This window comes from Vicia villosa, linkage group LG3 (assembly GCF_029867415.1).
Source record: "Vicia villosa cultivar HV-30 ecotype Madison, WI linkage group LG3, Vvil1.0, whole genome shotgun sequence".
Lineage (NCBI taxonomy): Eukaryota > Viridiplantae > Streptophyta > Magnoliopsida > Fabales > Fabaceae > Vicia > Vicia villosa.
Window position 1 is genome coordinate 18433542 of NC_081182.1, and position 13920 is coordinate 18447461.

At 35.0% G+C, this 13920-nt stretch overlaps 2 protein-coding genes across 3 annotated transcripts; both read left to right on the plus strand.

Annotated features, from left to right (window-relative positions):
- Nucleotides 1–1116: 1116 nt before the first annotated feature.
- LOC131660499 (histone chaperone ASF1B-like) lies at nucleotides 1117–2909 on the plus strand. Of its 2 annotated transcripts, XM_058929744.1 has the most exons (4): nucleotides 1117–1401; nucleotides 1571–1686; nucleotides 1786–2158; nucleotides 2757–2909. In XM_058929744.1, the coding sequence occupies exons 1-3, from the start codon at nucleotides 1293–1295 to the stop codon at nucleotides 2146–2148; spliced, it is 588 nt and encodes a 195-aa protein (XP_058785727.1). In that variant the 5' UTR covers nucleotides 1117–1292; the 3' UTR covers nucleotides 2149–2158; nucleotides 2757–2909. The 2 variants fall into 2 exon arrangements, with proteins under 2 accessions (XP_058785727.1, XP_058785726.1); XM_058929743.1 differs by lacking the exon at nucleotides 2757–2909 and having other exon boundaries at nucleotides 1122–1401; nucleotides 1786–2465.
- Nucleotides 2910–2952: 43 nt separating this feature from the next.
- Nucleotides 2953–8158, plus strand: LOC131660498 (uncharacterized). The gene is made up of 11 exons (XM_058929742.1): nucleotides 2953–5619; nucleotides 5720–5833; nucleotides 5925–5957; nucleotides 6253–6424; nucleotides 6528–6706; nucleotides 6982–7118; nucleotides 7205–7300; nucleotides 7392–7461; nucleotides 7544–7621; nucleotides 7719–7818; nucleotides 7939–8158. The coding sequence occupies exons 1-11, from the start codon at nucleotides 4378–4380 to the stop codon at nucleotides 8016–8018; spliced, it is 2301 nt and encodes a 766-aa protein (XP_058785725.1). The 5' UTR covers nucleotides 2953–4377; the 3' UTR covers nucleotides 8019–8158.
- The last annotated feature ends 5762 nt before the right edge of the window (nucleotides 8159–13920 follow it).

The following is a 13920-nucleotide window of genomic DNA, read 5'->3' on the forward strand; positions in this document are numbered from 1 at the left end:
GAGGGACTCACCTCATACTTGAGAGACTTGTCTCAATAAGAAGAGGAAAACAAATTAAATCACTTCTCCATTTCCAAGCCTTCTTCCTTGAAGGACTATGTATCAATAAAGTATTAAAACTCAATAACAGGGGCATCGAAACTCTCTTAAGATAGGCGATGTCGTTTGTCGTCATGGCAAGAAACTCCCTAATTGCTCATTGTTGGGAACATGCATATATTTTATGGATTACTCGTCTGTTCATGGAAACCCAAGAGGGGATGTGTCCCTATTCATAACAGTACGAGAGATGGAGTCACATTCTCCTTAATATTAAGGGAGTTTACTACCCATATCTCACGCTTTTGAAAATTGGAAGTATGAAATCTACCTTCTTCAGATCTAAGATCAGGACCCATGTGGTCCTTATAAATACCTCAACCCCGAGGTTTGGAAAGAGATTCAATTCATTACGTAAACTCCATATACAAAATTTTCCACCACCCCTGCGTGAGCTTACTCTAACACCACAATAATTTTAAAAGCCTTTGATAATCATACATCACAAGAGATTGTCACATTTAGCAAATACATAATTCATTAAGAAATTATTAAATTTAATTTAATAAACAAATTTTTGAAATTGTATAGTTTTATGAAAAAAACTAATTAACTTATTGAGATAAACAACCTTATAATCAAAAGAACATATTTGTTCTAGTCCTATTTATAAGAATTTTTTTTAAATACATTGACTAACTAACGTATTTAGACAATATTTGAGTCAGATTCACTATCTTTTCAATGAACTAAAGAGTAAAATATTTAATAGGTGGATGAAACAAGTTCATTTTAAAAGATTAATATAAGAGTTAAAAGGTACTACAGTAACAGTGTAAAATAATTTTACACTGTCATCTAATAGAAAGCCATTAATTTACCATGTCATTAAATTATTTTTAAATAAAAAAATTATTTAATTAAATACATGATGGTAATTGGTTTACACTATTTTACTTTCTTCTCACAACCAAACACACCATTAATAATATAATGTATAACTAAATTTGATGTATTTTGGTTTTTGGACCAAATCTCCAATACGAGGAAGGGAAATGAATAATGCTGTAGCAGAGTGTGCAATTGTTGTAATAAATGATAAATGGAGTGGCCTCTGACCTGTCCTTCTCTTAAAATAAAACATCGCTCACTCCCTCCCGCCAACACCTTTCATTCCCTTCTCTATAGCCTCTCTTTTTTTGAACACTCCTCTCTTCTCTTCCTTTCCAAGAACTTTCAAAGATCGGACAACCATGAGCGCCGTCAACATCACCAACGTCACCGTCCTCGATAACCCCGCTTCCTTTCTCGCTCCTTTTCAGTTCGAGATTTCCTACGAGTGCTTAGCCGCTCTCAAAGATGGTAACTATGCTCTACTCTTCTAGGGTTTCATTTCAATTCTACTATGATTTAGGGTTTTTCATTTCAGATCTTCTTGCTGCTTACTGTAACCCTAATTTTACTACTCCAAGATTATGCTTTCTTTTGTTTGTTTGTTTGTGAATTGTTGTAACAACATATGCTGCTACAGATTTGGAATGGAAGCTCATTTACGTTGGATCTGCTGAGGATGAGACTTATGACCAGTTGTTAGAGAGTGTTCTTGTTGGTCCTGTCAATGTTGGAAACTATCGATTTGTTTTACAGGCAAGCTTTATTGATATCAATCTTTTGGATTCCGTGTTTTGTGTGTTGCAATGTGCAATTTCTTATGATTAAAACCTATTGATTCTGTTTTGATACCAGGCGGATCCACCGGACCCGACCAAGATTCGTGAAGAAGATATAATTGGTGTTACTGTGCTTTTACTCACTTGCTCTTATTTGGGTCAAGAGTTTATTCGCGTTGGTTATTATGTCAACAATGATTATGACGATGAACAGCTGAGGGAGGAGCCTCCGACTAAGGTTTTGACGGATAGGGTTCAGAGGAACATTTTATCGGATAAACCTAGGGTTACCAAGTTCCCGATCAATTTCCACCCTGAGAACACTGAAATTGAAGAGCAACCCGTTGCATCGGAGCAACAGCCTGAAACTGTTGAAGATCCATCGGCTGTAGCTGACTGTGATCCCCTAAATGAGGGGGACAAAAAAGAGGATTCTTAAGATTTCGTAGGTATACAGGCCTGTCAATTCTTCAATGTCCAACTTTACATTACCTGTATGGATTTAGATGCTTTTTGTGAAATCTATTATAGATGAAGTTCTTTGCACTACAATGATTCTTCAATGTCCAACTTTACATTACATGTGTTCTTTTGGAAGTAGGAGGAGTCTATGAGTTACTAGTTTCAAGATGCTTGTAGTGTGTGAAAACCAGTTACTATTGACAAAGCTTTGCACTACAAATCCATTTTCATTAGTTCCTGCATTTCAATATATGAGCCAAGACGCGCTGCTGTAATTTTTAGCTTTTATATTCAGTTCGCCTTATTTCTTGCTTATTTTTAGGAAGCTTCTCAAGATAGGTTATTGAAATTGCTTATTTAGATCTTATTCTCTCGAATTTTCTTCTATCTTCAAGCTTTGTTTATAAAATGAAAAAGAAAACATTGAGACTGCTAATGGAATTTTTGTGATAATATCTTTTAGTTTTCTAATGTATTTTTTTACAAGATGGGTTTCCTAAGAGCCACTGTTATCAAATAGCGGTGCCATGGCCACTATGGCGGATATACATGGCGGTTTTTGAGCTCAATTGGTCAATATTGCAGGTTTATCCAGCATAATATGCTATAACAGGGCTGCAAAGCGGCCGGTATGACGGAATTTTGCCTCTCTGCCATGGACCGCCGCCATCTGCCATAGACAACACTGCTAAGAGCTCAAATATCTTGTAGGGGTTTAAGCTATCAGCTTCGTACTAGTTGATCTGGACTGAACCTAATTGCAAATCTTGTATATGGCAGATAGTAGCAAAAAATGTGTTTTTTCAGCTTGAGATGCTTGAGTAATAATGGCTAGTGTCAGGCACAATTCTCCAATGTTCGACTTTACATTACCTGTAAGGATTAAGATGCTTTTTCTGAAATCTCTTATGGATGAAGTTGATGATATGATTCATGAGTTCTTTTGGAAGTAGGAGGGGTCTTTAAATTTCAAGGTTCAAGATGCTTGTAGTGTGTGAAAACCAGTTACTATCGACAAAGCTTTGCAATACAAATCCATTTTCATTTGTTCCTGCTTTAGCTATATGAGCCAAGAAGCAGTGCTTTAATTTCTAGCTTTTTTATTCAGTTTGCCAGAGTTATTTCTATTACGTAGCTTCTCAAAATAGCTTATTGAAACCGCTTATTTAGATTTTTTTTCTCTCAAATTTTCTTCCATCTTCAAGTTTTGTTTATAAAATGAAAAAAGAAATCGTTGAGAGTGCAAATGGAATTTTTGGGATAATATCTTTTAGTTTTCTTATGTTTATTTTTGCAAGATGGGTTTTCTAAATAGCAGAGCCATGGCTGCTAAGGATATACACGATGGTTTTTGAGTTCACCCCTATAACATGATGGTTTTTGAGTTCACCCCTATAACATGGCGGTTTTTGAGTTCAACTCTATAACAACGCCGCAAAGCGGCCGGTATGGTGGCCAGTATGGCGGAATTTTGGCTCTCCATCCTATACCTGTGCCACAAAGCGCCGGTATGGCTGAATTTTGGCTAAGAGCTCAGACATCTTATAGGGTTTAAGTTATCAGTTTCATGCTAGTTGATCTGGACTGAACCTAGCAAGCCTCAATCTAGTTGCAAATTTTGTATATGGCAGATAGTAGTAAAAAATGTGTTTTTTGGGGCTTGAGATGCTTGAGTAATAATGCACAAAAATAAGATAACAAAATTGTTTAGCATCAAGACCAAACTAACAAGAGTCTTGTACCAATTTAACAATTCTTCACGGGTATGTTTGGATTTCTCTCTCAATGATGAATTAGACTGTAGATAATTCTTGTATTAGGAGCGAGGAACTCATTTCTCACCAACACTGAAAAGAAAGGGACGATAGAGCGTTGGTTAGTTTTTATTTCCTCTTTTCTTTTGATGATTACGTAAGTACCATTTTATTATATTAAGAAAAAGAAAATAAAAACATGAATTGCATCGAAAAATAATAGAAGACATATATGGAAGTCAAAGACCGGCAAGAAAGACAAGAGAGTTGTCATGGTGGGAAGAAAGACAACAACATAGATAGCAACGATACTTTACTATATAATTTTGTTACATTGCATGGATATCATTATCCCAACATTGGAATTTCTTGTAAGCTCCGACTAGAAACGGCAAAAGTTAAGTACTGTAATTTTATTGGTGCAAGAAGAGAGAGATAGGGATAGAGAAAGGATGAAAATACCTAGCCCTACGCGGAAGCAATCTGTTGGGGATCGTCACATGATCTCACCCACTCGCCACAATATGTCCCGATCAGCGCGGAGGAGGAAAAACACTGGTCATTGGTGGTTGTCATCCATATCATGGAGGATGAAGAAGAATGAGGACTCATATGACTTGACTCCTCAAACTCACTTCTCTTCCAATAGTCCCTACTACAAGGGTCTCACTGATCAATCTCTTGCTATCACTCCAACCTCTCATGAACAAGACTATGAACACGACAACAACACTGCCCCGCCATCACTCCGGCCTCTCCTCCTTTCATCATCCCCCATCAGTAGTCCTTACTACAAAGGTCTTACGGATTATTCTCTTGTCGTCGATGCTTCTTGGACTGCTACTTCTCATCCAATTCCTCATCACAGTTCTTCTCTTTCTTGTCACCATGACTCAAGTCCATACTATAGGGGCCTTATTGCTCTTCCTGTTCCTGCCTCCCCCACTTCTCTCTACTCCCTCAACATCAATTTCAATACCTCCACAACCACGTCCGCCCAACCATCAACTCATGATTTTGTTGTCTTTTTAAGTCCAGAAGATCAATCACTGATGGTGACAGAGCCGGAAACAACTTTAAAGGAGGCAATGGTGTTGATCCATCCAGGTATCCAGGGGAAGCCTTTGAGGGTTAATGATCAGTCGTCATCACAAGCAACTTTGGAGGAGATGGATGATGATGGTGACGTCGATGATGATGACGACAACGGCGATAATATTGAAGGTGAGAAGCCTTTGAGGGTTAATAATGAATCGGAAACAATTCTAGAGAAAACAATTTTGGAAGATGCCGTGTTGTTGGTTGAAGAGCATACTAGGAAGCCTTTGAGGGAGGGAGTAACATCAGATTCTGAGACAGTATTGTTACAGCAAGAAAGTGCTAACAAATCAGATTTAGGTTTGGAGGAGATGGAATTGGTGATTGATCAAGAGAAGCCATTGAGAGAGAGTGAGAAAGCACTAATAAACACAGAGAAAACAAATTTGAAAGAGGAACTCGGAGACTTTTGGTTGGGTGGTCAAAAGACTGTTTCTGAACAAACAGTGGCATTGGAATTACCTTGTGAGCACATGTTGAAGCACACAGCTGAGGAAGGAAATCTATATGAGTATCTGTGGGCAACCAAATACCAGCCTAAGAAATTGGGAGACTTCATCTGCAACAAAACTAGAGCACTTGAGCTGAAAGCATTGGTGAGAACAATCTGACCTTCATTCTTTTTCTATTGATTACAAGATTGCAACAACGATCAAAATTGTTAAGATTTTGTTTGTATAATTTCTGCATATATAGGTAAAAGGGGGATGTGGCTGTAATCACTTTATATTCGAAGGACCCCCAAATGTAGGAAAGAGATCCATGATACGGGCTATGCTTCGAGAGGTATTTGGCGATGATGGAGTGCAGGTATATTCATTCATAATTCATGTCATACTATTTGTAGCGTGTTTATATAACAGAAAACTACAATGATACTTTTACTTTGCTACTGAATCAGGTCACAGAAGAATTTAAAGACTTCAGCTTGAAGGTAATGCCTACTTTTACTAGCATTAGCATTACCTCCAATTGCATCTTCTCTTATACGGCACTATTGGTAACTCGAGCTACTTAGCTATGTCACCACGCGAGCTTGTAATGTGCAAACACTTATCTTGTTTAGCGTATTTTAGATTTTTCTCTCCTCTCGAGCTTGTTGATTGAGGTATAAACCATAGAATTTACCCAAGTTAGGATCGATAAGTAAGCATATAAGTTGTTATTAACAATATAATGAAAGGAAATGACTTTGAATATTGCATGTCTGTCTCCTTTGACATGGATAGGGAGAAATGGTCGAAAATCTCCAACTGCGCGTGCAGAAATCACTCCATCATGTTGAGGTAAATCTATCAGAAGCAAAGGGATATGAAAAACATGTGATTGTTGAGCTATTCAAGGAAACATATGGTAAGGTGATAAATAGCTCATTGCCTTGTAGTCCCGAAAACTGTCAAGGTACGCACTCTAATACTAAAGCCGTTACTGTTGTTTTGTATGGACCAATCAAGTAATTAATATGCTTAACTGTTTATTATATATCTCAACAAACAAACAAAAGCAATCATTTTGTACGAGGCGGAGAAGCTATCATTAGAATCGGTGTTGTATATAAAGTGGATGGTAGAAAAGTATAAAGGGTGCAATAAGCTGTTCTTTTGTTGCTCTGATGAATCAAGGCTACAACCAATCCAATCACATTGCACCACTGTCCGTCTCTCATCACCATCAACCCAACAGGTCACTCAGCATTTTCAATCTCTTACCTTTCCGCTATCATACAATTTCAAATTCTATTCAATTTCTGTTGTTATCCGAATCACTTATAATCTCGTCATCTAGTAATTACATTTTGACATCAACATCTTGCATATTATATGCAATTTTTACAGTTGATTTTTCTTTCATTTTCCAATTAAGGGGCTGATTTGGAAGAGAAAAAAGTCCAACGATGTTTTTTAATACTTAGTATCTGATCACATTTTGACATTCTCCCTATCCTTTTGAATAAGCAGATTGTCAAGATTTTGGAATATATTGTACAAGAAGAAGGAATAAAGTTATCACGCGAGTCAATCAAGAAGATAATTTTGAGGTCCAAAAACAATCTCCGTCAAGCCATTCGTTCATTGGAAGCCACTTACAGACACAAGTGAGCCATCATTTACAAATATTCACAATGTCAACAACTACTCTGTTGTCATCTAACAATATACTCAAAAATGATTACGCTTGCAGGAATGTCCTCAATGACGATGATTTAATTTTAACTGGATGGGAGTACGATATATTGAATATTGCTAAAAATATAATCAGAGAGCAGAGTCCAAGACAGTAAGTAAATTGCGCTTTCTTGTTCTATCTCTTGAATGCTTCGCATGTAACCATCATTTCATGATAAATTTTTATAACTGTAAAACTATAGGTTGTACGCCATTCGACGAAAGCTTCAAAGTCTTATGATTCACGATGTTCCTCCTGACTTTATTTACAAGGTAATACATATTATTAGCTGGGTGTTTTTATAATTCTAACGATAATAACTTCATTTTTAAGACATTAACTTGGTTCGTGCAGTCTTTGGTTGCAGACTTAACAAGCCTAGTTGATGATTCACTATGCTCAGAGGTTGCCAAACTTGACAAGGAGTACATCGTAAACTCTCAAACTGTTTTGTCTAATTTTAAGTTTTATTTTTTCTTCTTGTTTCTGTTTGATATGAGCCAAGTGACTTGATTTGATTTCATTTCAGAAAGGTAGTGAAATGAAATTTGAAAACAAACAAGGAGGATCGGATGAAAAGAACAGTGAGCTAACGAAAAAGAATGCAATGAACTATTTAAAAGTTGAAGGTAATCCTTTTTAGTATTCACAATAGTTTGTTTTACGAATAACATCAATAATGCGCGTCGTTGAAATGAATATCATATATCATTGTTTCATATTTTCTGGATTTTCATTTATTGTTACAGAATTCATAGCAAAATTCATGAGCTGGTACAAGAATTCGTCTAAAAGTAATGATCATATGCAACTTGTTGCTGGAGTTTAACTATGCTTTCTTGTCTCAAACATCATCAATCCAGTTTGTAAATAAAACCCACAGACATTTTGTGTTTTGGAAACAGCTGTTAAATAAGATGTATGATGCATACATACTGCCACATAATATTCTGATTTTATGTGTTTGGATTGCCATAACAAATTATAACTCTTTAATTAAAAAAAAAAATCAATAATATTGAAACTCTTTAATTATTAATGTGAAGTTGTTCAATAGGTTTATTTGTTGAAATTATATTTTTAGAGTGAAAATTGATCTTGACTTGTTTTCTGTTTATGTATATATTTCACATATTTTATCCTTTTATCAAAATTAATTTTAACAAGCCTTTAAACTATATCAAATTTGGATAATTTGGATATGGTTTGCTACAACATATAACTAACTTGTCTATGCCAAATTTATTTATCTTTTCAAATAGAAATGAAATATGATTAAGTTGGGAGATCATCTAAGTGCAAGATGTAAAAATTCTTTTGTCTTGATTCAGAAAAAAGAAATTTCTATGAGGATGACTGTTTATCGGGGAAATACCGTTCGCTTCGCGGATTCCCTGACCCTGACCATTTTATTTAACTTTGATATCTAATATACTATATGATTTATAATGATGTGATTTTGCATGTTTTATTGATAAAAAAATAATTAATATATAAAAACTATTAGTAGATTTTTTTTCATTGTATAATGTATTGTTTCACTACTCAAGTACTCAATCTTTAAAAAATGTATCTCTTACATACATTGTACACATCGCAACAACTATTCTCTTTTAAAAAATACAAAGTATATGTTTTTTTTTTATAAAAAATAACGAAATACTAATGTCATAGTTTTGATCGAAAAGTATAAATTTTTTTGTTAAGATGTGATCTCTGTGGATCTCCAATTCTTTGTGGGGAAGAGGATGAGGATGGGGAAAAATATTTCCCTGTGACGGGGATCAGGGACAAGGAAAACAATGGAAGGTAGAGTGGGGAAACATCCTCCGTACATTTTCTGTACCGTTGACATCACTAATTAAGATTGTCTTAGATACCCATAACTATCATTGAAGGTCGGTTTTTTTAAATACAATTGTTATTACAGTAATATTTTGATTCATGAGGACCGATTTGGTTACAATAGAAGTATTTTTTTTTTTAAACAAGGCTTAATTAGTTCTCAAGTCCTCTAACTTAATTTCAGGTTTCACTTTAGTCCCTTATTTAATAAACGTTACATATTACTTCTTTAAAATCGGTTTTGTTAGTCTAATTGGTCCTTACCGTTAAATTTTCTAAAAAAACATTAACTTCGCTTACATGGCATGACCGCGAGACATTTGTTAATAAGCTGACTCAGCATATGTATTAAAAATTATTATTTTATTTAAACTTGAGAGATTTTATTTCCGGAGGTTAAAAACCCCCGCAAAATCGTTAATAATGTGAAAAAAATATAACAAATACTCTCAAAACAGAATGATCAAGCTGATTACTATACAAAAAAATTTAAAGCCTCTCAACAATAAGATTGACATGTTCTTTCTCATTAAATGTATAATGAACAACAATGGCCCAATTTCTAGAAAAGTGTTAACATAATAAATCATCCATCATCCACTACACCAACTTCTTTACTTTTATCAAGTGCTTCAGGGGTCATCATGTAAAGAAGACAATGTCCTAAAAACCATTCTGATACCTACAAATATCAATTCACACTTAATGTTAAAACAAATACAATTTACATAATAAATACAAAAATTTATAGCAGGAAAAAGATATTGGTTAAAACATTTTGATGTGTTAAAATTATATTGTATAATTAACCAAACTTCAAACCAATCTATAAAAAAATAGGAAACAATCACAATCAAATAATAGAAACTACTCAAACAAGATTGTTTTAGAAAATGAAAATGAAGAAACTAACTAGTAAGAATTACTACCAGGAAGCTGAAACCAGTGACACCGGCAAACAAGATGGACATGGTAGCGCTAGAGAGTTCGAGCTTCCCCAAATGACCAACTATTAACTTGCTTTGATTCTTAATGAGTTAAGAGTCAAAATCAATCCCCCAAGCAAGTCTTTTTTTGCTGCTTAATATCAAGTAGAATACACCAAACATTATCACTTATAAACTCCAAACAAAGAAATATAACACCAAAATCCAAACAAAGAAAAAATTGTTTAAGTGCCAAAATGTAGTTATTTTGTGTTTGTAAATAGTGGCACTTATCGATACTTTTTGTTAATACCGTTCGAATAATACCCCGTTTTGTGTATAAAAACGTATACTTTGTGAATAGATGTATTTTCATATACTTTTATACTTTTTGATAGTTTTCTATTCATTTTGTAGGTATTGAGGCGTATTTGGAGCATGAGCAATAACGTGGCGAAGACACGGCTTCAAACGTGCGATTTTGAGCGGCGGAATCAATTCATTCGGCGAATAAAGCTCAAAACCAAAGAATAATAAATCATCAATTTGGTTGCAATTTGTTCATTGTTAGATAGAGCATGGAATAAGCTTTCCAACGCTTCGAACCGGGCGCAAATCGGAGTTACGGTTCTCAAGATATGACCAAAACAAGATTTGCTGTTCTGTTGAGCGCGCTAAGCGGGCTTGACCGCGCTAAGCGCGGTCTGGGCGGTTTGGAAAGTCATTAAATAGGGAAAAATCACATTTTTTAGGGTTATGCTTTGGGGTATTTGTTCCCAAAGTCATCACAACCATTTTTGAGTGGAAAGATGCTAGAAAACACATTGGAACTGTCAAATGGATGATCCGGGGTTGAATCCTTCATCAATCGGAGCCGACAAACCGTGAGATTTTTGGGTTTTTCTTCTTTTCTTCTCTTTGTGGTTTCATTTGTGGGTTTTGTATATATATACTCTGATCTCATGTATATTTGTCGGCCATGGCGTTGTATAAAGTTGCTTTACAATATAAACTTGTTGTTTTTCCTGATTTTTTACATCTTGATGTTTGGGTTATGTTTGGTGGGTTGTTTTGCATCTTGATGTTAGGGGTTTGTGTTGTTGTAGAGATAGACCTCACAAATCTTGATTAGGAGAGATGATCATTAGCTTCTTGATTGTAGAGATAGATGAAGAGTTAATGTTCACTTTGTGTTGGTTCGTAATGCTACCGGGTTGTTTGATTGGTGGAGAGATCGTCGATCGAGCAATATTTTAATTTAACACGGTAAGCTACCGTATGTTTGATTGGTGGAGAAATCGTCAACTAAGCTTACAATAGAACTCGTGGAGGTGTTTGGACACGAATGCCGACAACGAGCAACACGTGAATGGTTTAAGGAGTATAGTAGACTGAGTGCAACTGGTCGATAAGTTTAAGTTTGTGAAGAGTAGATTATATGCAATACTTGATAGTTTCTTCTATTTGAAGAATGTATTCTTTTTGTGTTGATATTTACTTTTCCATTTCATATTTAAATTCATTCAAAACCAAACTCATAACTAAGAATCCGTCGAACGGCAGTTCAGTAGCACTAATCTCTGTGGACACGATAAATTCCCGGATAAATATTTCCAAATCTTTTGTTGCTTGCCGCTTTACCGCTCCAACAAAATGGCGCCGTTGCCGGGGATTGGTGTTTTTATTGAATTCGCATTGCGATAGTTTCTATAGTGTTGAGTTTTGTATATATCGCACATATTGTATATTCTCACTTGTTTATATTGATACTTGTATATGTTTACTATACTTGCATACGTTTTCTATATTTGTAAATTTGTTATATCATTGTTTGGTTCCTTTCACGTTTGCTTGTGTGTGGTTAGGAATAACAGGGTGGAAGTGACTTGGAGGAACGTTCTTAAATAACAGGCGTCGAGCTTACGACGTAAAACAAGCATGTTTATTCTTTTTAGTTTATGTTTAGTTTAGACAATTTCATTTGGTTTTTTAGTTTGTGTATATTAATAGTTGTGTGTTTGTCTTTGAGCTTGTTTTGAGTAGCTTGAGGAATTTGAGGTGATTTTCCAAGTTTGATCGTTTCGACTTGCGAGTGTATGGTAATGATTTTGTTAAAGTTTTGTACACGTTCAAGGTATGTGTTTATCGCTTTCTAGACTTTAGCATATTCATGATACTTAGGTTTTTTACAACTTTTATGCCATTCATTCTTTTGTATACTTGTTCATTTGTGAATCACTTTAGTTCCCGCCTTTTTTGTGAGGTAGCTTTCCATTATTTACATATGCTGGAGACCACAACTCTTGTTTTAACTGGATTTTATTATGTTAAATCTTTTGTTCGTGTTGATTGTATAAATGTAAGAAAGTGATCAAGGCATTTTTGTTTCATTTTGAGCACAACTATCTTGGCCAAATTATCAATTCACCTTGTGAGCGTGTGATCATTAGTAACCCCTTTGAGCTTTTTGTCAATGTCCATGTTGTTTTTGCTAAATGCTTGTCTATGGGTGTTTGGTTCTTAGTTTTGTATGGATGTTGATTTCTTTGTTTTCTTGAAACCTCACCCATGGTTTTTGATTTGAATTTTTGCCTTGCCTTAGAAAGTAGGGAGTATTCAATGTATATTATGGTTGAATTCAAGTTGGGGAGAGAATGATTGTGCATTTGTGGTTGATTGATTACGAGGTTGTGAAAAAGAAAAGAAAAAGAAAGAAAAAATGTGAAAAAGAAGTGAAAAGAAAAAGAAAGAAAAAAGTGAAAAAAACCATGAAAAACAAAAAGAAAAAAGAGTTGGGAATAAGATTGTGCTAATAAGTATTGGGTTTGGTGTGAAACATGTGATGAAAAAGAAAGTTTGATTGAAATTCCATTGTTTGAAACTTTGTGGAAGTAATTACTCTCTTAAGTTTAGGCAAGTTTTTGTTTCGATTAGCTTTAGGAATTATCACTTGTTTGTTAACCAAGCCACATTACATCCTTGAAAGTCCTTGTGATTCTTGCCTTTGTAGTTTCAATATGATTTTTTTTTTGGGATGACTGCATAATTTAATCTTTTGTTTGCAAGATTGTGGGTGAGTGAAATTACCTCATTTTGTGAGTTTGTCATCTACCGATGATTTCATTTTGCTAGGTGTGATTCATTTGTGAACTTGTATTGTTTTAGAATGTTTGGTATATTATTTGTACTTTGTGTTTGTTTCGTGTTTATGTAATCGTCCTAGTTTAGTGGTAAGTATTTACTTTGTGTGTACCGTTTTGCATTTGAGTCATACACTTGTCCGTTTTTCAAAACTTGTTGTTGCGTAATTGCTTGAATATCGCTTTTGTTTCCTTGAGTTAGTTGATTCTTGTTTGAGGACAAACAAATTCAAGTTGGGGAGAGTTGTTAAGTGCCAAAATGTAGTTATTTTGTGTTTGTAAATAGTGGCACTTATCGATACTTTTTGTTAATACCGTTCGAATAATACCCCATTTTGTGTATAAAAACGTATACTTTGTGAATAGATGTATTTTCATATACTTTTATACTTTTTGATAGTTTTCTATTCATTTTGTAGGTATTGAGGCGTATTTGGAGCATGAGCAATAACGTGGCGAAGACACGGCTTCAAACGCGCGATTTTGAGCGGCGGAATCAATTCATTCGGCGAATAAAGCTCAAAACCAAAGAATAATAAATCATCAATTTGGTTGCAATTTGTTCATTGTTAGATAGAGCATGGAATAAGCTTTCCAACGCTTCGAACCGGGCGCAAATCGGAGTTACGGTTCTCAAGATATGACCAAAACAAGATTTGCTGTTCTGTTGAGCGCGCTAAGCGGGCTTGACCGCGCTAAGCGCGGTCTGGGCGGTTTGGAAAGTCATTAAATAGGGAAAAATCACATTTTTTAGGGTTATGCTTTGGGGTATTTGTTCCCAAAGTCATCACAACCATTTTTGAGTGGAAAGATGCTAGAA

What these genes read in the sequence shown, in the direction of transcription:
- LOC131660499 (XM_058929744.1), top strand. Translation starts at nt 1,293, where the DNA reads ATGAGCGCCGTCAACATCACCAACGTCACCGTCCTCGATAACCCCGCT. An exon ending in CTTAGCCGCTCTCAAAGATG is followed by an intron (nt 1,402 to 1,570) that starts GTAACTATGCTC and finishes ATGCTGCTACAG; the next exon opens with ATTTGGAATGGAAGCTCATT. An exon ending in ACTATCGATTTGTTTTACAG is followed by an intron (nt 1,687 to 1,785) that starts GCAAGCTTTATT and finishes TTTTGATACCAG; the next exon opens with GCGGATCCACCGGACCCGAC.
- LOC131660498 (XM_058929742.1), top strand. Translation starts at nt 4,378, where the DNA reads ATGAAAATACCTAGCCCTACGCGGAAGCAATCTGTTGGGGATCGTCAC. An exon ending in TTAAAGACTTCAGCTTGAAG is followed by an intron (nt 5,958 to 6,252) that starts GTAATGCCTACT and finishes TGACATGGATAG; the next exon opens with GGAGAAATGGTCGAAAATCT. An exon ending in GAACTATTTAAAAGTTGAAG is followed by an intron (nt 7,819 to 7,938) that starts GTAATCCTTTTT and finishes TTATTGTTACAG; the next exon opens with AATTCATAGCAAAATTCATG.